Source organism: Chlamydomonas reinhardtii, chromosome 10 (assembly GCF_000002595.2).
Source record: "Chlamydomonas reinhardtii strain CC-503 cw92 mt+ chromosome 10, whole genome shotgun sequence".
Lineage (NCBI taxonomy): Eukaryota > Viridiplantae > Chlorophyta > Chlorophyceae > Chlamydomonadales > Chlamydomonadaceae > Chlamydomonas > Chlamydomonas reinhardtii.
Window position 1 is genome coordinate 2,477,868 of NC_057013.1, and position 25,823 is coordinate 2,503,690.

At 68.0% G+C, this 25,823-nt stretch overlaps 3 protein-coding genes across 4 annotated transcripts; all 3 read left to right on the plus strand.

The window, feature by feature from the left end:
- The first annotated feature begins 85 nt into the window (after positions 1–85).
- Positions 86–6,324, plus strand: CHLRE_10g436100v5 (uncharacterized protein). 2 transcript variants are annotated; one of them, XM_043066722.1, is made up of 8 exons: positions 86–486; positions 569–751; positions 1,245–1,579; positions 1,802–2,157; positions 2,299–2,951; positions 3,118–4,119; positions 4,295–4,579; positions 4,698–6,324. In XM_043066722.1, exons 1-8 carry the CDS (start codon positions 394–396, stop codon positions 5,004–5,006), a joined length of 3,216 nt encoding a protein of 1,071 aa, XP_042920120.1. In that variant the 5' UTR covers positions 86–393; the 3' UTR covers positions 5,007–6,324. The 2 variants fall into 2 exon arrangements, with proteins under 2 accessions (XP_042920120.1, XP_042920119.1); XM_043066723.1 differs by having other exon boundaries at positions 572–751.
- Positions 6,325–6,564: 240 nt separating this feature from the next.
- CHLRE_10g436150v5 (dephospho-CoA kinase) lies at positions 6,565–8,895 on the plus strand. The gene is made up of 6 exons (XM_001690537.2): positions 6,565–6,980; positions 7,115–7,175; positions 7,402–7,547; positions 7,677–7,763; positions 7,976–8,119; positions 8,273–8,895. The coding sequence occupies exons 1-6, from the start codon at positions 6,858–6,860 to the stop codon at positions 8,381–8,383; spliced, it is 672 nt and encodes a 223-aa protein (XP_001690589.1). The 5' UTR covers positions 6,565–6,857; the 3' UTR covers positions 8,384–8,895.
- Positions 8,896–9,385: 490 nt separating this feature from the next.
- CHLRE_10g436200v5 (uncharacterized protein) lies at positions 9,386–25,757 on the plus strand. The gene is made up of 14 exons (XM_043066724.1): positions 9,386–9,696; positions 9,771–9,969; positions 10,184–10,432; positions 10,614–10,889; positions 11,130–11,258; positions 11,378–11,565; positions 11,697–13,205; positions 13,323–16,256; positions 16,419–16,637; positions 16,780–16,956; positions 17,100–17,363; positions 17,495–17,833; positions 18,016–18,885; positions 19,049–25,757. Exons 1-14 carry the CDS (start codon positions 9,610–9,612, stop codon positions 24,716–24,718), a joined length of 13,110 nt encoding a protein of 4,369 aa, XP_042920121.1. The 5' UTR covers positions 9,386–9,609; the 3' UTR covers positions 24,719–25,757.
- The last annotated feature ends 66 nt before the right edge of the window (positions 25,758–25,823 follow it).

Consider the following 25,823-nt stretch of genomic DNA (forward strand, 5'->3'; position numbering starts at 1 on the left):
GATGGTTTTCCCTGCTTGTGCCGAATCCTGCCCTCCTTATTACGTTCACCACCACTTACCCCCACTATTACTTCATTGCTACGCTAAGAAACATCATTGACGCGACCACAGCCGGCCCTCCGTGAACACACCTGACAAACGCACCCGGGAACATACAGAGAACTAGGCCGGCCCTGTGGATAGCTTTTATCATACCACAAAGTTTTCGATAGCAGCGGAAGAGCCAACCTGGCACCGGCCACCTGCGGGCGCGGCCAGAGCCACTTCCCAACGCGTGTCAGTGTATTTCGCCTCGTCATTGAGTGTCACACACTGGCATCGCAGTCTTGGACTTAGATTATGCACGCCTAGGCCGCAGCGGAGCCGCTCTGGCTGCATTTCTGAGGCTTGAGGATGGGAAATAATCAAAGCTCCTGCTGTTTCGCCTCGCCCGCGGAGAAGTATGAGGTGCCAATTCTCCCTGCGCAGCAGGACGGCGCGCCAAAGGTGAGCCAGGGCCGTGTGCCGTTTTGCCCGACTCCACGTTAGCGAGCGGCCGCGAGCCTGAGGAATCTCCTCTGCCCTGCAGCAGGCTACTGATGACAACCTCAAGAGTGTGCCAAAGCCGGGCGAAACGGCTGCGGGCGCAACTGGGACGGACGGGGGCGCCAGCAGTGTGAACATTGCCAGCGCCACCGCGGGCACCTTTGCGACTACAGACCCAAACCTAGTGGCTCCAGAACTTGCTCCAGAGATGGGGCTACCCTACCAGGTGCGCTCATGGCAGGACATGCTCAGAACTCGGCAAAGGGCACCTTCCAGCGCAACGCAATAGCACAGCTCTGCAAGCTCTGAATCTGTTGAGGCTGGGGCTGGGGTCAGGTCGGGGAGTAAGGTGAACAGTACTCGGGCATGCGGCGCTTGACGCGGCAGGAAGGTTCTGCCGCTCAGACTGGTTTGCACAGGATGTGCCACACGCGTGCGTGATGTTCGGAGCGCTCATAGAGCTCAGCTGGTCGTGTGATGGGCGGTTTAGCCGCAGTCCGAAATTTACAACACCGTATACCGGGGTCTGCGCGGTACACGGGGCACATCTGAGCCACACACACCAGGTGGTGTAGACGCTGCGGACGCTTCCCGTGACGTGGTTGCATGCGGAGGTCTATTGTCCACCAGCTGCGCCCGTATGACGGCTAAATTGCAGCGGGTGTGCTGTCTGACTGGCCACGACTTCACCAAACCTGCCCCCGCGCGCCTGCACGCAGTTCCACCACTGCGGCCCACCGCTGCCGCCGTGCGACGACATGCGGCTGCGCACCATCAATGCATTAAAGACAGCCGGCAGCGTCAAGATGGACGCAGACGCCATTGATGCGCCGCCGGACCCGGAGATTGCCTCCATCCTGAAGCTGGTGCAGTCCATTTTCGAGGCGCCTGCGGCGCTGGTCGCGCTGTTCGACGACCGCCGCATCTTCATTCGTGATGCGGAGGGCGCCTTCAAGCGCGGCGACTTCCCCTGGCGTTGGTCGTTCTGCGGCTGGACCATGGCCAGCCGCAACGACCAGATCATGGTCATCCCGGACGCGCTCAAAGACGCCAGGTGAGGGCGACATGGCGAGGGCCAGCCTTGTGTTCAAGCCGTGCGTAGCAGGTCAGCTAGCTTGTGTTCGCGGACTGTGGGGCCCGACGCCAGCCCGCAGATCGTATGCAGCACCGCCGCGCCACGTGGACTAGCGCCGATCAGCGTGCCACATGACCGCTTGCTGACCACACCGTCCATGCGTCCGATGGTGCGACTGCATCCCTCGCTCCTGCCCCTCAGGTTCTGTAACAACGAGATGGTGCGCGGCGGCCCCGGCGTGCGCTTCTACTGCGGCACGCCGCTCATCGCCTCCAACGGCCACCGCATCGGCACGCTGTGCTTTGCTGACGTCAAGCCGCGCGAGTTCGACGCCTCGCGCTGCGTTGTGCTGAACAACCTGGCGGAGCTGGTGGTGCGGCACCTGGAGAAGGACATTGCGCTGCAGCTGCGCGCGCACGACAACAACAGCCTGGCGGCGGCTTATGGCAACCTTCGCCGCACGCTGGACTGCTTCGACCACTGCGTCGCGCTGGTGGACACGAGCGCGGCGGGCTGGCGCATCCTGTTCGTGAACAACCCCGCCTGCAAGATGCTGGGTGAGCGAGTCCTTTTTTGTGTCTGTGGCGCTCATGAAGGGTTTCTTGCCTCCGGTGGTACCGCCTGTCGTGGGGTTGTCATGCTTGAAGCTCCGCGCTGACGCCCGCTGCCCGCATTCGTCGTGCTCCCCCGGCCCGCAGGCATTGAGCGCGAGTCTCTGCAGGGCAGCTTCCTGTCACGGCTGCTGGCTGATGTGGACGGCTCAATGCTGCCCACCGACACGCACGAGAAGGCCGCGGCGCAGGGGCGCGAGTTCCAGGTCAACTCGCGGCTGACGCGGGAGGTGACGGAGGAGCTGGACGAGAAGGAGAAGAGCACGGCGCTGGTCACCAAGGAGCATCGCTACCTGCTCACGTTCAGGCCCGCCTCGCGCGAGGACCTGGACGAGGGCACCCTCTCCATCGGCGTGCCCTCCTTCATCCCCACCAACGCCAAGCTGCTGGAGGGCACCGCCGGCGACTCGGGCAGCCTGGCGTCAGCCACCTCCAGCGTCGGCGCGGCGCAGCGCCGGCCCGACCGCCTGTACTTCATGCTGATGCAGGACGCAGTGAAGCTGGAGGCGGAGCGAGCCGCCGCCAAGGCCAAGGCGGAGGCCGAGGCCAAGGTGGCCGCGGCGTCCATGCTGACGCCGGGCGGCTCCTCCAACGCCACCTCGTCCGCCTTCAGCACGGACCGCGATCTGCAGCAGCCGCCCGAGTCTATCAACGGCCTGTCCATGGGCCACCTGCTGGGCAAGGGCGCGTACGGCAGCGTGTACCACGGCACGTGGTACGGCACGTCCGTGGCGGTTAAGGTGGGTAGCGCGTCACCTTCTATAATTGCGTGGGGTTGGGCGGGCGGGCGGGCGCAGTGCCACGGCATGGGTAGGAGGTGAGGTCCGCGGCGGGGCGACCATGAATGTACGGTATGTGTTAAGCTGTTGTTGTTCAAGCTGCCCGGCCACACCCACTGTCGCGCAGATCATTGATGAGGAGCTGCCGTCGGGCGCCGAGTCCATTGCGCCGCCGATTGAGGCCATCCTTAGCAAGGAGCTGCGCCACCCGCACATCGTCGCCACGCTGCGCTGCGCGCGCCGCATCATCAACCCCTCGGGCAGCTCGCACGGTGTGTCCAGCACAACCGGCAGACTGTCTCGCGCTGCGCTTACCGGCGGCGGCGTCACGATGACGAGCGGCGGCAACCACAGCCGCGGCGGCTTCAGTGACGACACCGCGCGCACGGCGTCCACGCTGGACAACACCAGCGCGGCCGGCGTTGCGGCTGGGGGCTCATGCGTGCAGCCGCACACCGCTGTCGCCGGTAACGCGCAGCCCAGCGACGGCTGGCTGGCTGATGAGATGCCTCGCAGCTCGCCCAACGGCACTGCGGCGCCGGTGGTTGCGGCAGCCAAGAAGCAGTCGGGCGGCTCAGATGGCACGGCGGCCAGCGGCTTCACCGCCGCCGGCACCAGTGGCGCCATGACGGGTTCGGGCTCGGGCAGCGGGATCGGCGCCAGCACCGCCGCCGAGTCCATGGCCGGTGACTCGTCACACGTCACCAACTCGGCAAAGGCTGGCTCTGAGCTGTCAGTGAATGCCTCCGCCAACGCCCCCGAAAAGCGCAGGGCCGACATCAGCCTCGCAGCGGGCGGCTCGCTCGCAGAAGGCAAGGCGGCCCACCTGCGTTCTGCCTCTGCGGCGGCGCCACACGGGCCCGAGGGCACTGCTGTTGCTGCCGCGCCTGCTGAGCCCGCCGAGCGGACGTCCGCTGAAGACAGCGAGGAATACGACGACTTCAACTGTGCTGGCGGCGACAGCAACATGAGCCCTTTCATGATGGCGCCCGGCTCCGCGCCGCCGCAGGACAGCGCCCCACGCGGCGGCCCCGGCCGCGGCGGCAGCGAGCACTGGCCGCATGACGAGGTGCTCGTCCGCCACCAGACCTGGCTTATCATGGAGTACTGCGACCGCGGCTGCCTGCAGGTGCGTTGAGCCGCATGTTTGAGCCATGTTGTCACCTGGGATTGGGGCCGTCGATGCCTGCAAGTGCGCAGCGGCGTGGGGCGGGGCGGGGCGGGGCGGGACGGCTTGGGGGTATGCCCCAGGAGGGACACTTGCTGACTGTGTGCTTGTCCAATCCCTCCAACCACGACCACAGGACGCCGTGGACCGCGGCTGGCTGCGCGTGTCGTCGGCACTGGAGAGCAGTGGACCGCGCATGGACGCGGTGCTGGCCACGGCGGTGGAGCTGGCCAGCGCGTTGGCGTTCCTGCACTCCAAGGACATTGTGCACGGCGACATGTCGGCCTGGAACATCATGCTGTGCACCTCCGGCGCCACTGCCACTGTGGGCGGCCGCGGCTTCGTGGCCAAGATTGCGGACTTCGGCCTGGCGCGGCACCTGGACATCCGCACCAAGATCGAGACGCGCACCTACGGCACGGTGAGCACCGGCGCCTATGGAATCCTCGCATGCACGCTTATGCACCGCGTTTTTTGCAAACCCTAGGCCCCTTGACGACCGCCCTCACCCATTCGCCTTTATCTTCCCCGCCCGCCAGCTGACACACATGCCGCCCGAGGCGCTGCGCGACGGCGTGATGAGCAAGGCCACGGACGTGTACTCGCTGGGCGTGCTGCTGTGGCAGCTCTACACCAGCAGCCGGCCCTGGGCGGGGCTGCGCCACGGCCAGATCATTGTAATGGTGGTGACGCAGCGCGCCCGGCTGCGCTTCCCCGACGGCACGCCGCCCGCTTACGAAGCCCTGGCGCTGGCGTGCATGGAGCACGACCCCAAGAAGCGGCCCGCTATTGAGGCGGTGCTGGCGGAGCTTGAGGTGATGCGCAATGACTGGGTGACGACGTCCTAAGGGCTTACGGAAGGGGGTTACTGGAGTGGGGGAGCAGAGACTGAGGAGTGAGGGGCGGGCGGAGAACAGCACCGGTTGGGCTGGAAAGCCGTGTGCAGGGGACACACATTCATCGCTGTGTAACGCATGTTGGTGTTTATGTTACGTGTAGCCGTATGATGTGTTTCGCCTGGAGTGGTACGCGTGAAGCATGTTTCTTAAAAGCAGCTCTGTGTGCATGCGCACACTCGATGTCGATTGCTGAGTTCTTGGTAAATTTGACTTTGTCCTCCGTGACAATGGAGACAGCCGTCATTGTTGCGCAATGTGTTGTGGGTTTCGTGGAGATTTTTCTGGTGGGGTAAGGTGGGGAACTGGTGATGGCCAGGCTTATTTGGATGGCGTGGGTGGCGTCGGGAGCGCCACGGTGTCCGTGAAAGCTGCTTGTAAGCAGGCACGGCAAACTGAGCAAGGGTGTTGTCCCAGGGGCAGAGCAAGCCGCGGAGCCAGTTGGCGCCACATGCGGTCGTGGTAAACAGCGCTGTCCTCGGGTTTGCATACTTTGAAGAAACGTACACGGCAAGGCATGTGTTTGGTGAGGTGCCTGAAGAAACGTACACGGCAGGGCATGTGTTTCGTGAGGTGCCTGAAGAAACGTACACGGCAGGGCATGTGTTTGGTGAGGTACCTGACGGCGGTCGGCATGAACGGCGGAAGGGTCCGCGGGATGGGCGTGGCCGGCAGGGCGCAGTGAATTGACATGATCGCTCTTGAGGATTCAAGAATGGAGTTGGGTGGTGTGCACGCAGCGCCGCGAGGGGCGTCTGCGCTGAACATTGCACATGCAGATCGCAGAGGTGTGGTAGCTCGGTCGTACTGAAAGCCCAGACGAGAGGGGCCAATCCAAATCCTGTCGCACTCATGGGTATGCTGCTTATGACACCATCTGTTCTGATGCCAGGTGCGGGCGTTGGTAATGTGAGTCAGTTGTGCGTGGGGACTGCAGAGGCACTGACACATGAGGTGCTGGGGTGGGGTGCTATCGCCTGGCCGGGAGCCCAGATGGTGACAGCAGTGCTACGGTGCAATGGAACAGGGTAAGGATCAGGTTGGCGTAGTCCCGTAGTACACTTATTCCCAGACGCCAACATTCAATTTGCAGCGTCCAGGCAGATATTGCGCGGCTGGTACGGTATTACGCCGGACACTGGAGGGACTGTGTGGACGCTGACACATGGTCAAGTTGCTGGCAGGCTGGCAGTTTGCGAATGTGCATTCCTCACGCTCAGGGCGCACGGCGAGAGCACTGAGCACAGTTGTTGTTGCGTTTCAGGAATGTGCATACCCGTCCCCTGTGCCCATACCTGCCCATACGTGCCTGCCGCACTCTACTGCCAGCGGCGATGGCAGCATACCGGTACAAAGGATCAGCTGCAGGGGCAGGCGAGGTAGCCCATGTCGTGCTCGGATCATCCTCCAGCTGCACAGCCGAGCCGATTGCGATGGTCGGTGTGGACGCCCTGGCTGGCCGGGGACCAGGACCGAACCCCAATGCCCGGCGTCATGGGCTCCGCAGCAAGTAACTGAATAAATTCATATAAAGTCACGACGTAGCTGCTTGCTAGCACAGCCCTCCAGGGCTTGCGAGCTCCTTGCTCCTTCCGCGCGGGCACCGAGGCCGACGTAACGACTGGGGGGCTCAGTGTGAAAAATACCTTATGCCGAGGAAACATATGTAGTGTGCAAGAACGGGCGAGAGCCTGCACATCGGCCCGCGTGGTCAGCCCTGCCGCGCTCGGGGGCCCGCCGCCTGACCACCTCCGCCAACCTGCTCGAAGTTTTCGCGCCGGGACCCTCACCGCTGCACCTGCCATGCGGGTGGTCGGCCTTACCGGCGGCATCGCCACGGGCAAGTCCACAGTGTCACGGGAGCTCAGTGTGCAAGGCATCACCGTCATAGACTGCGACAAGTTAGCACACGCCGCCACCAGCAAGGTAAACTGCTGCGCTTCGGAATCTGCGGGGCTGAGCGGCTGGCTGAATGGCGAGGGCGACCCGCATGCCCAGCGCCCTATCGTGAGCGTATCTGCAGCACGGGACCTGTTGCGTTGTGATGGCACCCCGTGCAGGGGTCATGGGGCTGGAAGCGCGTGGTGCAGGCCTTCGGGCGGGACATACTCACCGCCGAGGGTGAGTGGGCGGCCGGGGTTCACGTGCCGGCTGCATACCGGTAGCCTAGGTTTGTCGCAGCCTCCAAAAGCGCGCACGGCACAGCTGCACCGCGTGTGCGGCCACCGCCACCCGCCGGAGCTGGTGTGCCTGACCGGGCTGCGATGTGCCAAGCCCGCAGCACCCGTTGCTGACCATGGCCGCGGTACCCGCGCTTGCTGACACACGCACTGATTGGCTCGGCCAGGCGACATTGACCGCGAGCGACTGGGCGGACTGGTATTCAATGACGCCGCCGCACGCCGCCGCCTCAATGCCGCCACACACCTGCCGGTGGCGCTTTCGCTGGCGCGCGCGCTGCTACTCAGCTGGCTCAGCTGCAAATGGGTGGTGGTGAGCATCTGTGCATTGCTATGCATATGTATGACTGGCTGGATTTTTGTGCGGTCACGCCTCCCGATCACCAACCCCGTCTACCGAACTTGTGTGCGGCCCCCACCCCTCCACACACTCACATGCCAGGTCGTGGACATGCCACTGCTGTTTGAGACGAAGTCGCACAAGCTGACTCGGCCCAACGTGCTGGTCGCCTGCAGCCCGGAGCAGCAGGTGCGTAAGAAAAGCACAAGGGTATGCTAGCACGGTGTGTCCAGATATGCCTGATTGTGCCTTTAAAGGGCTGCAGTAGGCGTGGAGTATGTGCCGCGTCTTTAGGGAACAGCATTGCACAGCAACCTGCGTTGTGTGAGCCGCGTGAACCGCGTCAACCCTGCAGTCATGGCCCCGCCATTGCTTGCCTTCCGCTTTCGCTTGCGCTGCAGCTGGGCCGGCTCTTGGCTCGTGACGGCGGCAGCGTCGAGCGGGCCCAGGCACGCATAGCGGCGCAGATGCCGCTGGACGCCAAGAAGCGGCTGGCCGACATCGTCGTTGAGAACGACGGCTCGGTGGAGCAGCTGAAGGCGCAGGTGGGCGGAGGGGGGCAGCTGCGGGTAGCTGCGAGCATGTTGTCTCGCCTGTGGCGTGATGCAGACAGCTGGCCCTGCTACTGAACACCAGAGACGAAACTGAACGCGGCTTGAACATATGGTGACAGGTGGATTACCTGTACCCCCGAACAGGTCCGCCGGCTGTCAGAGCGGCTGCGGCGGGGGAGCCTGCTGTGGGGAGTCCTGACTTCGCCGCTGGCCGTGATGGCACTCGTGGCGGCAGTGGCACTGCGCCTGCGGTGATTGCAGAAGGTGCCGTAACAATGCAGCATTACGGTACAAAGCTGTCACGCGTGTCCATGGTTTCTTTCATGCTATCATTACATCGACGTGCGTTATCATACGGTGACAGCACAAACATGCTGGTGTGACCGGTGGGAAAGGAGAGTAAGCCAAGCAGGGCCAGGTGGGGCAGCCTAGCGTCCATGCCGCCGGCGGGCACGTGTTCGCCACGTAAGCAAAATGCTACATTGCAACGGTACAAGAGGTCACGGGGATGCAGCCGTGAAGCAGGAACGCCTTGACGTTCATGACGGTCCCCGTTATTGACGTGCTTGAAAGAACGCAACACGCACAAGCGAACATGACGTTGTAGAGCCGGCCAGTAAGCTAGTGCACAAGCAAAAAGAAAAGCGTGAGCATGAGCCCATGTGCTCGTGTTGTGGGTTGACACGTTTTGGACGGTTTGACGTTTTACCATCTCGTCCTTTCTCTGGACACGCGCATTCTGGCGATTCGCAACCCCGAAAGCCAGACACGGATGTGTTGGCGGCTTGGCGCGGCGCGCAACAACTTGTCAAGGTTCCGGACCTCGGCCGCGCGAGGTGTGCGCCCTCCAGTCTTCCTTGTCTGCCCAGTCCATACTACCCTGCCTCAGCCGCATACTACACCCTACCCAGTTCATACGCCCGCATATCTCCGGCCTGAAGGAATGTGTGGCGAGGACCGTGGATAGCTGGGCCGGTAGGATGGGCTAGAGCAGGGCTAGAGCCTAGCAGGCTTGCGGAGGCAGGACATGGAGGCAGGGGGTAGGAGGGGGGTCAGCGAGGGCCGGCGGGGGATAAATTAAGGGGAACAATCGATGACAAGGGCAGAAGAGGGGGCTGGCAGTGAGAGGCCATGAGTGCCAGGAGGCGCGGGCGTATTGGCGTGCGTGCGGGGGCGTGGGGGCGAATGATTGGACGATACGGTCGGCGGTCAAACATTGAGTTCCCAGCGCGCAGAGTAGCAGCATATCGAGCCTCTACATAGATACAATCAATTATTCTTGGCGCTTGGCCGCTTCGAGCTGAGGTTGACGCCTTGCAAACTCGAAACCGACTCACACCAAGTGACACAGCGTGACAATACACAATCTCATGAGACTTGTTAATTCAAACGACTGACTAAGATGACTAGGGTCGACTTGGGCAGGCGTCGGGCCCAAGGATTTGGAGCAGGAAGCCGGGCTGCCTGTTATCCGTGAACGGATGCAGCTTGATGTTCTCTCGGTGCTTCAACTACCCGGCGCCTCAGGGCAGTTCGTTCTGCAACAACGCAGCGATGTGACTGGACAGGTGGGGCCGGTTGCTTAATTGTTGCACCAGCTCTCCGCTGGATGCACTGTTCAACAAATCTGCCTGTGTTGCAGGAGCTACAACAGCAGCGGCAACACGGCTTCGGCTGTTTGCCGAAATGTTCTCTCTTTGCGTGCGGTCGCCAGACTCGCTATGCGGACGAGGAGGGGCTGCAGTTCGCTCTCGTCAAGGAGGGAGAGAGGCCATCCGCATGGCTGCTAGAGGCTGGCGAAAATGCGCAACCGGGGCTCGTCAGCGTGTTGCAGCTACGAGGTGGGGTTTTGGCAGCACTCGTCCCAGGCCGCGCTCATGAAGGCGTGGCGGTGACAGACGGGACATGATGAGAGACCTTACTTCGGGGATAGAATGCGGTGACTGGGGTGAGGGGTAGACAAACACAACAGCACTGAGTGGCTGCCAGCACCCTGCAGCGACGCTCTCACAAGTCACAAGGCAGTGCCTGTGTGCTGTTCCTCCAATACCGCAGGTGCTCCGTCGCGCCCCTCGGTGCCAGAGCCGGACTACTGGCCCGGGGATGAACTGCTCGGGATGGGCCTGCCGCCCACGTTTGAACCCAGCGGCCAGCGCTCGGATGGCAGGGCAAAGCCCATGGGCCACGCCAGCTGCCACGCAGTCGTGGTTGAGGACGTGGGCTCAGGCGGCGGTGTGGACGCAGCAGCTCCAGGGCCGCGAGTGCTACTGCTGGCCCATGCATATTGTCAAAAGAGCTGCCCTGGTGCGTGCGTTCTCTAGATGGGTGGGGGTCCAACGCAGTCATACCGTATGTGACAAGCCAAGCCAGGTGGAAGGCTGCACGAGTTGTGCTACTGGGGGCGGCTGGCCGTAACAGTACCCGCCGCAGGTACAGGTGAACGGCTTACTGCGTGATGGTTACACCTCAACTATCTTCCCTACAGGCAAGCTGGTGCTGGCAGTGGCTCGGCTACTGGAGCCGGACTGGCTCTGGCACAGCAGCGGCGGCAGCAGCAGCGCAGTGGGCGGGTACACAGCGGCCCCGGGCGTGGAGGTGCAGTGGCACTGGCACGTGCTGCTAGCCTCCCCAGGCTACGAATATTTGGGGCCGGCTGTGCGGCGGCGGGCGGCAGCAACTGCAGGGGCTCCGGCGCTGCCCAGCCCCAGCGCCGTGTCGCAGCCGGTACTCGAGTCGCTGGACCTGTCCTGGCACCCACGGGGTGAGAGAGGAGGACACGTGGGGAGGGCCGAGGCAAAGGCACTGGAAGGCGTGGGGAGGGGCAGATGTGCCAGGGCAAAAGAGGGAGGGGTTAGGGCAGGGATGGAAGGGGTTTGCGATGGGGGCATGGTGTGGATACCGGAGCCGGCGCTTTTGAATAGCAGGCGTGTAGCTCACTGTTGTCGGGGCGTCCCCGCGCCGGGGTGTGGAGTTTGACAGTGTACTTCTGCTCAAATCGTAGGTGATGCGCTGGCCGTGTGCATTGGCGACGCTGGCGGCCACAGCTGCGTCGCGGTGCTGAGCGCCGGTGCCATGGACGTGCTGTGGCACCGGCGGTGGGAACAGGACGTGGGGCCGACTATACCTGCAGGTAGGCTGCATAAAGGTCTCGCCACATTGCTTGTAGATGTGACGCAATGCAGCCTCTCCGATACCATGGCTACGGGTGCTCGTATGTGATGTTTTACGTGTCTGCGTGCGTGCGTGCAGTGCCCTCGCCGACATCGGCCCGGGGCCGTGGGAGCAGTGGCGGCGATTCGGCGGCCGGCGGCGGCAGTCGTGTGGTGTCGATGGCATGGGTGCCCGCCACCTCGCTGCTGGCAGTGTTGGATGATGGCGGCAACCTGGCGCTACTGGACGCGGCGGGCGGCTGCAGGGGCGCGGCACTGCTGTGCGGGGTGAGCTGGGAGGAAGGAACACCGGCGCGCTGGAGCGCTAACGGTGCCGCCTTCACAGCGCACGACACAGGAGCAGGCGTGCTTGTGTTGGGTTAAATGTTCGGGCTGATGTGCTGTGTTTGTGCACGCAGGCAATCAAGTATGGCGAGTCTTCAATGGTACGCCTGGGGCCCATCCTGGGCAAGGCGGCGCCGCTGGCGGGCAGCAGCTTCAAGGCCGCGGTGTCGGACTTCCCCCGCTTCAAACGCAATGTACCGCAGCACCCGCTAAGCAGCGGGTCCGGGGCCGGCTCGCAGTCCGCGCCGGGCGCGTCTGCGTCGACGCGCTACTCGCTGGCGTTTGCGCAGCAGCCCGCCGACCATGCCGGTAGCGGCGCTGGCGGCAGCGCTGGCTCGGGGTTTGGCGGCATCATGCTGGCGGTGTGCAACGGCGGCGCCGTGGCCCTGGCGCGCCTGTACCTGGAGCCCTTCACGCCCCGGGGCGCCGGCGCGGGCGGCAGCGACGGCCGCGCGCTGGCGCTGAGTCTGGGTCTCGGCCCTGACGCGTTCAGCGCGCTTGCCAAGTCGCCGCTCACCCGGCGCATCACCTCGGACACCGCCAGCGGCACGCCCGGCGACACGCCCGACCGCGACGCGGTGGCGGCGCTGCCTGGCGGCGGCGGCATGGGCGCCGGCGTGGCGCTGCGGCTGGACATGCTGGAGAACTCCTCCTTCGGCAGCAGCGCCGTGTCCACGCCCTACATGCTGGGCCTGCAGCGCGTCAGCGGCTCCTTTGCGGGGCTAGGGCCGCTGGGCGTGGGGGCCGCTGGCGCTGGGGCGGGCGGGGGCGGCGGGCCAGGCAGCGTGGCGGGCGCGCACACGCCGCTGCTTACATGCCGCAGCAACGTGAGCGACGCCTACCCGCCGCCCGCATGGCCGGTCGCCTGGCGCACCGTGTTCACCCTGCCGCTGCCGGGCGCGCCGCCGGGCGCCTCTGCCTGTGCCATCGCGCCCGGCCACTTCACCTACCACGGCGCGGGGCAGCACCACGGGCACGGCCACGCGTACAACAACCCGCACGTACACCACCACGGCCTGAACCACTACAGCAGCATGCCCTCTCTGGGGGGCCCCGGTATCGGCGTCGGTGGCGGCGGCGGCGCGCCGTCGTCCGTGGGCGCGAGCTCGGCGGTGGGCCGGCAGGAGACATCTCTGGCGGCGGCATCAGGCGCCTACCCCTCGCCCGTGGCAAGCGCCGCCAACATGCGCTACCCGTCCATGGTGGCGTTTCCAGACCTGCCTGTGACCAGCACCACTGGCCCAGCTGGCGGAGGCGGCGCGGGCGCACGCGGGCAGCGGTCAAGCGCTGACGGCGGGCCGACTGGGAGCGTGGCGGGGGACCCGTCGGTGCCGCGCGGCTCGGGGACGGGCGCTGCGGCAGGCGGTGGAGGTGGGGTGGGGGCGGGCGGGCCGGGGCTGGGCGCGGGCCCGGGCGGCGCTACGTCGTCGTCGGGTCCGGGCGCGCCGCCGCTGGTGTGCACGGCGCCGGTGGCGCTGCGGGCGCTGCAGCAGGGCGACGTCCTGGTGCTGCGTGGCTGCATCGGCGAGGCGCTGGGGCACTACCCCAGGGCGCACATCTACGGCTTCCTGCCTGCGTTCCTGGTGCGTGCACAGCGGCGAGCGGGCATAGATCCGGATCAAACGTTCTGCGTGCGTAAGCACGCATGCAGCACTGTGGGAATGTGTGATGATTGTTGATGTTTTCATCTGCTTGCGCAGGCGCTGGTGCACCTGCACCGGGTAGATGCCGCGGCGCGCCTGCTGCGCGCCTACGCGCACTTCACGGGCCAGGTTGCCGTGGCGGCTGCGGCGGCAGCCTCCGCGGCTGGCGGCGGCGGGGGCAAGCCTGCTGCAGGCGCCAGCGGCGCCGCGCCTGCGGCCACAGCAGCCGCCGCCACCGCGGCGGCGCTACGGCAGCGGTGGCAAGCCACAATGTCGGCAGTGCTGGAGGGCGCGCTCACGGATGCGCCCATGCCCACGATCAGTGGGGCGGCGGGTATGGAGGCCATGGGGGGCGGCGCGGCGCCGAACCTGCACGTCAATGTGCCCCGCCGCAGCTTCGACGTGGGCGGCGCCAGTCGCGGACTTGCTGCCGGCTTCGCCGGCGCCGCGGCAGCGGCGGCGGCATCGATACCCACACCGAGCGCAGATGCGAGCTCGCCACCTCAGATCAAGCTGCGGCTGCCGCTGGAAAAGTTCAGGGACCACGCCGCAGCGACAGCAGCAGCCGCGGCCGCGTCAGCCGGTGCCGGCGGGGCGGCAGCAGGCGGAGCCGTCGCCGCTGCGGCGGGCGGCGCTGCTGCAGGGGCGGCCTTACAGGACGGGCGTGGCAGCGGCGGGCACATGAGTGCGAGCATGCTGTCCGTGCCTGAGGAGGCGGCGCTAGACGTTGGCCGGCTAGCCACGCCCGCACCGCTGTCTACGCAGCCGCTGCCTGGCCCCATCATCATAGATAACATCATGTCGCCAGTGCTTCCGGAGACACCGCCGCCGGTGGACGCTGCGCCAGGCGGCGTCAGCGCCGCTTCCGGGGCGACCGTCGGTGGCGGGCTGGGCGCCAGCGCGGCGGCTGCCGCGGCCGCGGCGGACGAAGACGACCTCGCCTCACCCTACTGCGCCGGCCTGGGACTGGGCGGCCCCGGCTCGCCTGGGCACGGCCCCGCCGCCGCACTCAACTCCATGCTGCGCGTGTGCTTGCAGCTGCTGCTGCTCGCCTGCCAGGCCATGGCCTTCGTGGCCTTCAGCGCTCACGGCGCCAGCCGTGCTGCGGCGGCCGCCGCTGCTGTGGACATGCTAGCGCTGCCGGCGACGCCCGGCAGCCCGCGAAGCCCTGGCGGCGGCGTGCTGTCGCGCCAAGCCATGCGCCGCCTCAGCAGCACCATGCGCATGCGCAGCCTCAAGACGCGCAGTGTGAGCATGTTTGGTCAGCAGGCGGGCGCACTCAGCCACCACGGTGTGTCGGGCTTTGGCGGCTCGCCGCCGGGCGTGGCGGCAGGCGGAGGGGCGAACTCGAGCATACCCGGGCAGGCGCCCGGCGTGGCTGCCGGTAGCGCCGGCTCTGGCTTTGGCGGCTTTGCGGTCGCTGGAGGAGCCGGAGGCGGAGGGGGCGGCACGGCTAGTGGCGCGGCGGCGCTGGGCGCGCCTGCGCTGCTCCGCATCGGCAGCACGAACTCCTACCGCGCCGGCAGCGTGACGAGCCCGCAGAACGCGTCCCTGCTGCCTGCAGCTGCTGCGCGCCAGGGTGGCTCCATCACCGCTGGAAGCGCCTTGCACGGCACCCCAGTGGCAGGGCAGACCCCCACCGCTGCCATGACGCCGCCGTCAGCCGCCGCAGCTGCAGCGGCGGCATACGGTCAGGCCGGCGTTGCAGCCGCATCGCGGCCGCCTCCTGTTCCGCCAGTCGTCATCGGCTTCCCCATACCAGTCGTATGGCAACCCATGCCTGCAGCAGCGTCTAGCAGCTCAGCTGCACAGGGCCCGCAGCGCTCGCACTCTGGCGTGGCATCAGGCGCTCCCTCCGGCCGCTATCCGGCCGCAAGCGTTGCGTCTTCGCTTCCTCAGCACATGCTATCCACCGGTGCCGCCGCAGGCGGAGCCAGCAGCACGGCGGACGGCAGCTCTGCCGGCCCTGCCTCGGCAGTGGGCTCGAACGTGAGCAGCCCGGCGGCGCCGCGGCCCACGCCCATGCGTCTGCAGCTGCACCACTGCGCCTTTGACGCCACAAGGCTGTGGCAGGACGCCAACACGCAGCACGTGTCGCTGGGCCAGAGCGCGGCATCGGTGTACCTGAAGCCCTCCTATGCGGTGGGGCTGCTGCTGATGGCGCACACCTGCAGCGCGCAGTTGCAAGACCTGCAGCAGCGAGCCGCAGCCGCCGCTGCCGAGGCAGCTGCCGCTGCGCAAGGCCCCGGGTCACAGCAGCAGCCGGGGAATGCGGGTCAGTCCCGTGTCACACCCAATGCGGTGTCTGTTGCAAACTCAGGGCCGAGCGAGGTGCCGTCACCGGTGCAGCAAGGGAAGCAGCAGCCAGAGGGCAAGGACGCATCGGCTCCGCAAGCAAACGGTCACTCGGCCAGCAACCTGCCCGCCACAGCGGGCGAGCGCCAAACGCACTCACAGCCCCGGCTGCAGCTGCAGCAGCCGCGCCGGAACAACGACATGCTTCGTGCATCCACTGGCGCCGCACGCGTCAACTGGCCGCTGCTGCGTTCCGCAGCCGTCGCCACGCAGGCGGCGGCGGTATGGCAGTTGCTTAACGACTGGCACCGTGCAGCGCTCCTGGCGTTCGCCTGCGCCAATGCGCTCACGCAGCTGGGCGGAGGGAGCGCAGACTTGGCGGCGGGCGCGCCGCGCAAGCGGCGGAAAAGCATTCTGGCCGACTTGCCGCTCGCGGCTGAAGACGTTCTGTCTGAAGGGAACAACCCGGGGGAAGCTGCTAGTGACTTTGCAGGGGGCGGCGGCGCAGCCAGCGGCGTTCTGGCGGCGGCGCGCGCGGCTTGCCTGCGCATGGGGCAGCGCGTGCTGCTGTCCCAGGTGGGCGCCTGTCAGAAGGTGGAGGTGCAGGACGCGTGCGGCGTGCTGCTGGAGCTGGTGGCCTTGCCGCGGCGGCTGCTGGGGAGCGCGTCTACCGTGCACGTGTCGCTGCTGCAAAAGGTGAGCGAAGGACTCGCCTGCGCTCCATCCGGGTCGCAGCGCCCCCGGGCAAGGGGATATAACCGTGATCTGCATCAGGGACGCGGCCGGAAGTGGGTATGAATAACATGTTCCGTACTTAGGCACTGGACTTGAGGATGCGTCATGTCGCGGCCCACACAGGTATGCACGCGGATCGTGGACCTGCTGCCCAAGCGCGTGTGCATCACGCCTCTCCTGCCCGCCGGGTCGGTGCCTCCGCTGCTGGAGTTCAGCCACGCCGGCGTGCGGGCGCAGCTGGTGGCGCACTGCGGCGCGGCGGTGGCGCGGGTGCTGGAGGAGCTGCGACTGGCCGCGGCGTGCGGCGGCACGTTCGTGTCGCTGCGGGAAACGGTGCAGCAGGTGGGCGACGTGGTAGTTACGGACACCGGAAGCCGTGGAAAGGGACTTGGTGACCGTCGATTGCGCGTGCCTTAAAACGGTACAACATGGGCACTGGTTGTCATCCCAATAACCTTGATCTCCCAAACTCGCTCCACCGCAGATCTCGGAGCACAGCACGGTGGACAGCACGGTGCGCATGCTGCTGCGCTGGCAGGGCGCGTACGAGGGGGTGCGGGTGGATGCAGCGGCCGCGCGGCTGCCGGAATGCGTGCAGGACATGATGCTGCTGCCCGACACAAGCGACTGGGCGCCCGAGTCCGTGCTGCCGCCACTGCAGGTGGGCGACAGGGGGGGCAAGGCGGAGGCCGGGGCTGGGCGGGGGCGGTGGACACGTGTTTGCCCAACAGCATGTTGCTCCTGGATCGGCTGTAGACCACTGACGTCTATACGTCGTTGACGCGGTCGCTTGGGACTTTGCAGGACGCGTTCCTGGCGAGCGGGCTCCTCACAGTCACGGACGCGGCGGGCGTTGTCCGGGCGGCGCTCGCCGCGGCGGCGGCCTCGGAGTTCGGTGCACCGCTGTCGGTTGCGGCCGCGCTGGGGGCGCACATGTCCTCGTTGGCGGAGGAGGGCGGCGCTACTGCTGGCGCGGGTGGTGCGGCTCCGGTTGGCGGTGGGCAACAGCCGCAGCCGCAGCAGCGGGTGGAGGATGACCTGCAAGACCTGGACGAGCTAGCTCTGATGGTGAGTGGCGCTGTCGCAGTGTGCGCCCTAGTGTCCATTTAGTACCGCTTCTACTTAGGCATGCAAGACGGTGCACTGCTGGCCAAACCTCACATGCTTACCGTATTCCGGACCCCTACCCCCGCACACAGCTGGACCTGGCACAGCTGCAGCACACGCTGCTGGCGGCGCTGCAGCCCTTCCTGCGGGAAGCCATCGGTCCGCTGCGGCGCCAGCCGTTGCCCGTGCTTTCAATCCCGGCCGCTGCTGGCGGTGGCTTCAGCTTCGCTCCTGGCGGCGGCGCCGCCAGTAGCGCCATGCCGCTGTCGCTGCTCCCATCACTGGGCGCCGTGTCGGGCGGGACGTCGCCCAGCGGCGCGCCGCCGTCGCTGTCCAACTACCCCACCGGCGCTAGCACCCTAATGAGCGGCAGCATGGCGCCGTTGATGGCGGCCTTTGACGGCGGAGCTAGCAGCCCCGAGGACGAGCAGGTGCGGCCTGGGTAGCAGCTTGCCGCATAAAATTTGGAACGCCGCCTCGCTGTGGGCGTTGTACTTTACGCGAACACCAATACTATCGATGCTTGCATGCTCTCACAGTGTCGGCAAATATCGTGCTGACGATTGCGGCATGACGTGCGTGTCAATGCGGTTCCGTGTTTGCTGGTGCGCAGGAGGACGCGCTCGTGGACGGCATGCTGGAGGACCCGGGCGTCATCTCCAGCCTGCCGCCCACCGAGCTGGCCGCCGCCTGCCTCAAGCTGCTACTCAAGCTGCAGTGGGCGTTGCACTGCCGCGCGCAGGTGTGCGACCACATGCTGCGCCTGGCGCGGCTGCAGGCGCCGCCACCACCGCCGCCACCCTCGCCGCCGCCGCTTACGGTGGCGTCGCCGCCAGCGCACCGCGCCTCCACGCCCACGCTGCCCAGCCCAGGCGGCCCAGCCGCGCCTTTGTCCAGCACAGGCGTAGCGGCTAGCGCCAGCCAGCAGCAGACGCAGTCGCCGACCGGCTCGCGCCGGCCGCCGTCTAGCTCCAGCGCCCAGATGCCGCTGCCCACCTCGCCGCGCTCTCTGTCGCTGTCGCACACCGCTGGCGGGCACCGCAGCTTCCGAGATTACATCACCCACATGGCATCCAGCAGCAATGCTGCGGCCGCGGCGGTCGCGGCTGCGGTGGCTGCTGCAGCGGCGTCTGGCAGTACCGCCAACGGTGCCAAGGGCGCAAACGGGCGGCGGTCTGACAGTGCTTTGGGAACGGTGTCACAAGTACAGGTGGCTACATCCTCGCCGCGGCCACAACCGCAGCAGCCGGCGCGGCCGTCGCCCTTCCAGCAACTCCAAAATAACTCCCTGCAACGCCCCAGTCAGGGCGGCGTCGCCAATGCGGCGGCCGGAGCTGCTGGGGGGGCGTCGGCTGCGGCAGCGGAGGCGTCGCTTGCTGCAGCGCCCCAGTCACCAGAGGCGGAGGCGGAGCAGTGCGCGCTGATGGCGTGGACAGTGGCGCTGGTGCGGGCGGACGTCTTCCACAGCGGCAGCGAGCTGCAGGTATGTGTGTGTGGCGCACGTGGGCCCGTTTCATGCCGAGCGCATGCTTGGCGTAGGTGCTGCCTTGCCGCTGCTTGCAAGGTTCATTAGACCTTGATGTTGCGCCTTGCTACGGTCTGCCGAAGTCCTCACTGCACGCCTGAACTGTGTCGCTCTCTCACAGGCCTGCGTGCTGACGGTGCTGACCATGGTGCGCTCCTGCCCGGCGGACCTAGCCGCCGCTCTGGACCGCGCACTGCGCCGCCGCAGCCTCTTCAACGCGCGCCTGGCAGAGCATGTCAACCGCCTCAAGCGCAGCGCGCCGCAGCCGCCGCCTGCCGCTGCCGCCGGAGCCGCGGCCGCGCACCTGCACGGTGTGGTGGGGCCGGAGGCACCCGCGCCGACACCATCGACGACAGGCGGCATGGCGGCAGGCGGGCCGGCCACGGGCGGCGCGTACTCGCCCACCACCACCGCCCCCAGCTCGCCTGCGCCCATGCTACTGCCGCCGCCCATGCTGGCGGCGAGGCAGGCCAGCGCTGTGGCGCCGGGTGGCAGCATGGCTCCGGCTCCTTCGCTAGCGACGGCAGCGGACGGAGCCATGGATGCGGCTGTGCGCGCCGCCGCAGCTGCGGGTGGCCCTCCGTCGGGGGCCGGCAGCCGTATCGCCGGCCTGCAGTTCCCGGCAGGGCGCGTTGGCAGCTTCGCCAACCCGGGGCCGTCGCCGCTCGGGCGCATGGTGCCAGCGCCTCGGGGCGCGGCAACCGACGCCGTAGCTGTCTCAGGCACCGACGCTGGCCCGGTTGCCGCCGCAGGCACATTCGAGGACGGCGGTGACGGGGCCAACAGCTCACTAATGGGCATTACGGCGCCGCCATCGCTGTCAGCGGACTCGATGCCGCAAGCGCATAGCCTGCAGAATGCCGGCAGCTTCGCGCTGACCGGTTTCGGCTCGGGTGCGTCCGTGTCCATGTGGGCCGCGCCGCCGGCTGCTGGCGCGCACCCGCCAGCGACCATCATTGAGGAGGTGCCCTCAACGGCCGCAGAGGTGGTGGTGGGCGCGCACGAGGGCGAGCCCACGGCGGGCGACCCGGCAGCGGCACGGGCGGTTCACGCCGCACAGCAACCGCAGCCGCATCCCCCGGCGGGCTCCACCGCGCAGCCCCACTTCCAGTCCGCCTTCCACCACCACCCGCACGCGCACGCGGCCGCTGCGGGCGGCATGCTGCGGCCCGCCTACCTGCTGCCGCCCTCCACGCCCAGCACGCCCTACACGCCCGCGCCGCCGTCGCTGGCGTCCGAGGCTCAGCGGCACCCGGTCCAGCTGGCGGTGATTGTGGCACACGCCGAAATCCGCGCCCTCAGCCTCAAGTACCTCGAGTACTATGCCGACCCCAGCGGCGCCATGCCCAGCGGCCTGTCCAGCAACGACACCACCACGGCGGTGGTGGCTGCTGCGGGGTCCGCGGCGGGGGCTGTCGCTGCAGGCGCAGGGGTTGCGCGCGCAGCAGCGGAGGCGGACGCGGCAGTGGTGGAACGGAGCAGCGCGGGCAGCACCGCGTCTGGAGCTGCAGGCCCGCTGACCGGCAAGCCGCCGCGCGCGCAGCACGGCCCGGGTCAGGCGCGTGCACCCGGCGGCGCCGTGGCAGTGTCGGTGGTGGCCACCAGCAGCAGCAGCCCGGCGGGCGCGCCGCCTGTCAGCGCCCCTGCCGCGGCGGCGGCTGCCGCGCGCCGCAACGTCCCAGGCTCCGGCATTGGTACCGCGTCACGCGCCACCGCCGTGTCACGGCAGACGGAGCACAGCACATTGCTGCAGTGCCTGGTGTGTGAGCTGGTGCGCAGCAGTCACTCGGTGGCGGCGACGGTGTCATGGCGGGCCACGTTGGAGGGTGGCCGTGGCCTGGCGGGCTGCTTCGTACACCCCATCCTGCACGGCGGCAGCAGCGCCGCCGGCGCCTCCGTGGCTGCCGCCTTGGCGCTTGGGCCCGGCGGCGGCGGCGGCACTGCCTCCGGCAGTGCCGGCGGCCCAATTGTGTTGGGGCGGCCGACGGCCAGCTCGGCCAGCGGCGAAGACTCTGCAAATGGTCGCGGTGGCGGCGACAGCATGTCTGGAGCAGAGGCGGCACAGCGGCTGTTGCTATCGCTGATGGACGTGGCACAGTGGGCGGCGGCGCCCTCAAACGCCATGGAATTCGGCATGGGCATGGGCCTCGCGTTCAGCGGCGGCGCGTACGGCCGCCGGACGATGCCGCCCATGGCGGCGGCGGCCGCGGGCGGGGCAGCGGCAGCCAGCGGGGCCGGCGCGGGGGCCGGAGGGGGTGGAGTGGGTGCCATGCTTGGCCGCAAGGCGCCGACGGACACCGGCATGGTGGTGGTGCGGGCTGGCGTGGACCCGCCGCGGTCAGCGCGCGCCACGTCCGTCACCCCGGCCAACACGGCAGCGGCGGCGGACGCGGCCGAGCCCCAGGTGAACGCGCGCCGTGCCGCCAGCGCGGAACGACCGCTGGCGCCGGCGCGGCGCGGCAGTGGCACTGGCAGCGGCGCCGGCTCCGGCACAGCGCCGCGCGCGCGGGCCGACCAGCTCACCGACGGCGGCGCGAGCGCCAGTGCTGGCGCCGGCAGCGGCAGCGTGAGCATGAGCGGCGACCGGCTGGCGCGGCCGTCCGCCACTCCGCCGGGAAGCCCCGGCGTGAGCGGCACCGGCCGCCTGTCCTTCTCGGCGCTCACCGACGCCCCGGACTTGGACCCTGACACCGACGTCAGCGGCTATCCGCTGGCTGCTTCCTCAAGCACAGTGCTGGGCCTGGCGGCGGCGGGGTTGGGGCACGCCGACGCCAAGGCGGCGGCGGACCGGCACGGCAACAGCAGCATGAAGCAGCACAACAATCCCGCCTTCGGGCTGCACTCGCCCACGCCCTCCAACCTGTCGGAGTTCTGGGAGGAGAACAGCGAGGCGCCATCGCCCGCATCCCTGCGGCACACCACCGGCGGCGGTGATGGCGCCACCAGCAACCTGGGCGCCGAGGGCGTCGGCGGCCACAGCGGCGGGGGCGGCGGCGGCGGGCCGCGGATGCTGTTGTGGCGCGGCAACAGCGGCCTGGCGCTGTCGGATGCGCAGGGGGCGTCGGCGCATGATGGCACCTGCGCGCACCCTCCCGAGCCCGGCAGCGTGGCGGTCACAACATCGGGATCTGGGCCTGGGCCGCACCTGGGTGCCGCCGCCGACAGCCACAACGTCAGTGGGGGCAACGGCACCGGTGGAGGTCCCACCTCGCGCCGCCTTAGCATGGAGGCCGCTGAAGGCGCTGGCGGTCGGTCAGTTGAGGGCACTGCGCCCGCTGCCGCTTCAGCACATCCGCTGGTGGAGGGCGACGGGGCCAGCGACAGCGTGGCAGCCAGCGCCACATCCGGCACTGGTGACGCGGAGCAGCAGCTGCCTACGCTGTCGTACCTGGCCCTGCCTGGCAGCCTTGCCGACATACGCAAGGCGGTGGAGGCGGCGCGGCAGGCCGCAGCCAGCGACGGCGCAGCCGGCCAGGGTGCCAAGCCAGTGGCGCTAGCTGACGCCATGGCGGCGGCGGCGGCGGCCGCCAATGGTCGCGGCGCTGGCGGCCGCGGCGCCGGCGGCATGTTCGCCGGCTCGCCGCCGCTTCCCTTCGGCGAGGCCGGCGGCTCCCCGGGGCCCGGCGGCGGACCCAGCAGCGCTGCGTCTCTAGCCATGTCGGACCTGAGCATGTTGGGGGTGATGCGCGGTGGCACCGCCTCCGGCGCGACGCCGGCGCCTCGCCACGGCGACGACGTGCTCGGCCCTGAGGGGCTGGTGGGCGCAGGTGGCGTGGGCGCGGGTGGCGGCGGCGGTGGTGATGGCTCTGTGGTTGGCAGCAGCGCGCGGAACCATCGTGGCAGCGACGGCGGGAACTCGCTGTCAGGGCTGGGTGGGCCCGGCGGCAGCATGGACGGCACGCAGGCCTCGGCCTCGGCGTTCCTCTGCAGCGTGCTGACGTCGCCTGATGTGGCGATGGGGCGCGGCAGCGCTGGCGCGGCGGGGCCGCCGCTGCTGATGCGGCACGAGTCCGGCATGTCCGGGGCGTCAGAGCTGAGTCTGCTGCCGGCCCGGGGGGGCAGCAGCGTCAGCAGCGGTCTGGCGACGCCCATGCTACCCAACGGCGACGCCGCGGCAGCGGCGGGCCGGGGTGGCGGCTCGGGGGCGGGCGGCCCGCTGCCGCCGCGGCCGCGGACGGCGCTCACGCAGTCGCAGTCGCTGCCGCGGACAGGCTCAACGCCCCGCGACCACCCCACCCTGGAGCAGCGTCAGTCCCTTCCCCGGCATGATGCCGCGGCATCAGCAGCAGCTGCAGCGGTAGCGGCGACGGCGGCGACCGCTCAGCGGGCGCTAGCTGGCTCGCCGCGTGCTGCACCGGCGGCTTCGCCTGCCGCGGCCACGCCCACGGCCACACCCAGTCAGCCACAAGGCCAGGCTGCGGGCGTCGGCACGGGCTACCCACACCAGCACCCACACCACGGCGGCACGCGCCTTCACCACGCGGTGCTTGCGCTGGCACACGCGCAGGCGCGCGAAGCCGCCACGCCCAGCCCCACGGCGGCCGCCGGCCTCAGCACCGGTGGCGCTGCTGGCATCGGGCTCAGCGACTTCCTGCGTGTGCCCTCCACCGGCAGCCCGGCCGACTCCTTCAGCACCGGTACGCCTGGGGGCGGCGGCCTAGCCTCGGAGTTCCTGGTCACGCCGCGCTCTGGCGCCACCACCGCCAGGTCGGGTGCCGGCAGCAGCGCGGCCATGGCGGGACCCACACGTTCGCTGCTGGACCAGCTCACGACGGCAGCGGCGGCGGAGTCGAGCCCAGTGAGCTCGCCGGCGCACGGCAGCGCTTCGGCGGCGCTGGGGCCGCATGGTTCGCCGATGCCGGTGCGGCTTCCGGCAGCGGCTGGGGCAGCCGGGGCAGCCGGCGTACATGTGCCGCCCATCACTCCCGCGAAGGAGGCGTGGGCGCCGGCGATCACACCAGCAGGGCCTCGGGCGGAGGGCGCTGCGGCCGCGGCTGCGGCCGGCTTGGGCGTGGCAGCTCAGGCAACAGCAGCAACAACGGCAGCAGCAGCAGCAGCAGCTGAGGGCACTAGCGCAGAGCGTTGGGCAGAGGCAGTGGGCGTGGCACCGCAGCCGCAGCACCCTGCCTCCGGCGCCCTTGCTGACGGCGGTGCCGAGGCCGCACCGGCTTCCACGCCCAGCCCGCGGCGTGTGGTGTCCGCGACCTCGCTGCGTGTCAGCCCCGTGCCGCCGAGCAGCACGCCGCCGAGGGTGCCCGCGACCTCGGGCACGGGCCACACGCCGCCGTCTGCAACCCGCATCCCACACATGCCCGGCCCTGGCAGCCTGGCGGCGGTGGGCAGCCCGCCACTGCCGCCGTCCGGCCGCCGGCGCATCAGCGGACCGGGCGGCTCGCCGGGAGCCAGCGCCTACCAGTCGCCCCCCACAGGCGGTCTCATACGCGCATCGCGGGCAGGCGTTCCACCACACCCCACGCACGCGCACGTGCCGCCAGCAGGCGCAAGCACGGGTGTGTCGGCGTCGCCAGTGGCGGCTGTGCTGGCCGCGGGCGGGCTGGGCGTCTCGGCGTCGTCTCGTATGCGCCGCAGTCACGAGGGCGAGAAGGGCAAGGGCAGCCTTCATGGCAGTCGCGACCTCAGCGGTGGCGGCCACAACCCATTGTACAACCCGCCCGCGGCGCCGGGCTCGCCGGGCCCCGGCGGCGCTGGTCGGGGCGTTGCGGCAGCGACCAAGTCCACGTCGTTCAATAGAGTCTCGGCGACTGGGAGCAATAAGCCCACATGGCACTGATGCACAGGGTTGAGCACTTCACGCTGATTGATCATGGCATCGGGATTCATGCGCGGGCGGCGTGCGCACGTGCGTGCGCGGGCAAGGGCGACAAACGCACCGGTAGCATGAGGGGGGTGGATCGATGGAGTGGTCACAACTAGGGACAGGCGTGGGTTGCATTGTCTCCTACCGTGGCATGTGTGCGGCGGAAGGTCGCGCATGGCTTTGGCTGAACTGTTGATTCCGCGAGCAACTGCTGGCAGTAGGCTTGTTCGGCGTGCGTTCTAGGCCCGCTCATAGGCCGGCAGCCTGGCACGTCTTCGCGTTCTGGGATGACTGAAAGGTGGAAAAGAAGGCGCCGCCACCGGCAAGGAGAATGCTTACAGGTGTCGCATACAAACAGAATGAGGTACATACTCTTGCACAAATATAGTAGTACGTGACGTGACTCGTCTGTGTTCACTGTCGTTTCGTTAACTGCGGGGGCGGCTGGGAACGAGCGGGTAGGACTAAGCAGAGCAGGCGTAAGACGATGTGCACGGGCCCAGCCAGCGATGCCCAGGTTGACACGCGTCTCAACGGGCAGAACCTGACGCCAGAGAAACACACTGCATCTGCTACTATGACGCCTCAGTCACTGTCGCTAATGATCAGCACCTCCTTAGCCTGCTTCGCCTTCTCCTCCTCCGCCAGCTGCTGCTTCGTCGCGCTCCTTGATCGCACGCAGCATGTTGCACTTGATTGTGCCTGTGCTTTTATACTGCGTGGTCACGTAGCTCCCGGCTGAGGCCGGGAGTCGGTGTAACGCTTGGGGCGCGCTGGGCGCTCACAACAGGCGCGGCCATAGTATGTCACGCTCTCCTGTGTGCTGGTGTAGCTGTGAATATCTATATATGCAGTGCGCCATGCCTCTGCCCACCGCTTCACTGCCTCGCCGCCTCACTGCCTCGTACATGATGGCAGCAGCACGTTGACATGACCTGCCACCCGAGGAGTGGCGTGTGTGTTTCGGCCGTGCTTCCCAGTTTATGGGTACTGCAATTTTAACGCAAGGCTGCACCGCAACGACCTTCCGAGTTTCCGTTTCTCAGCTTCCGACTAAGCTCCATCCACTTCACGGCCG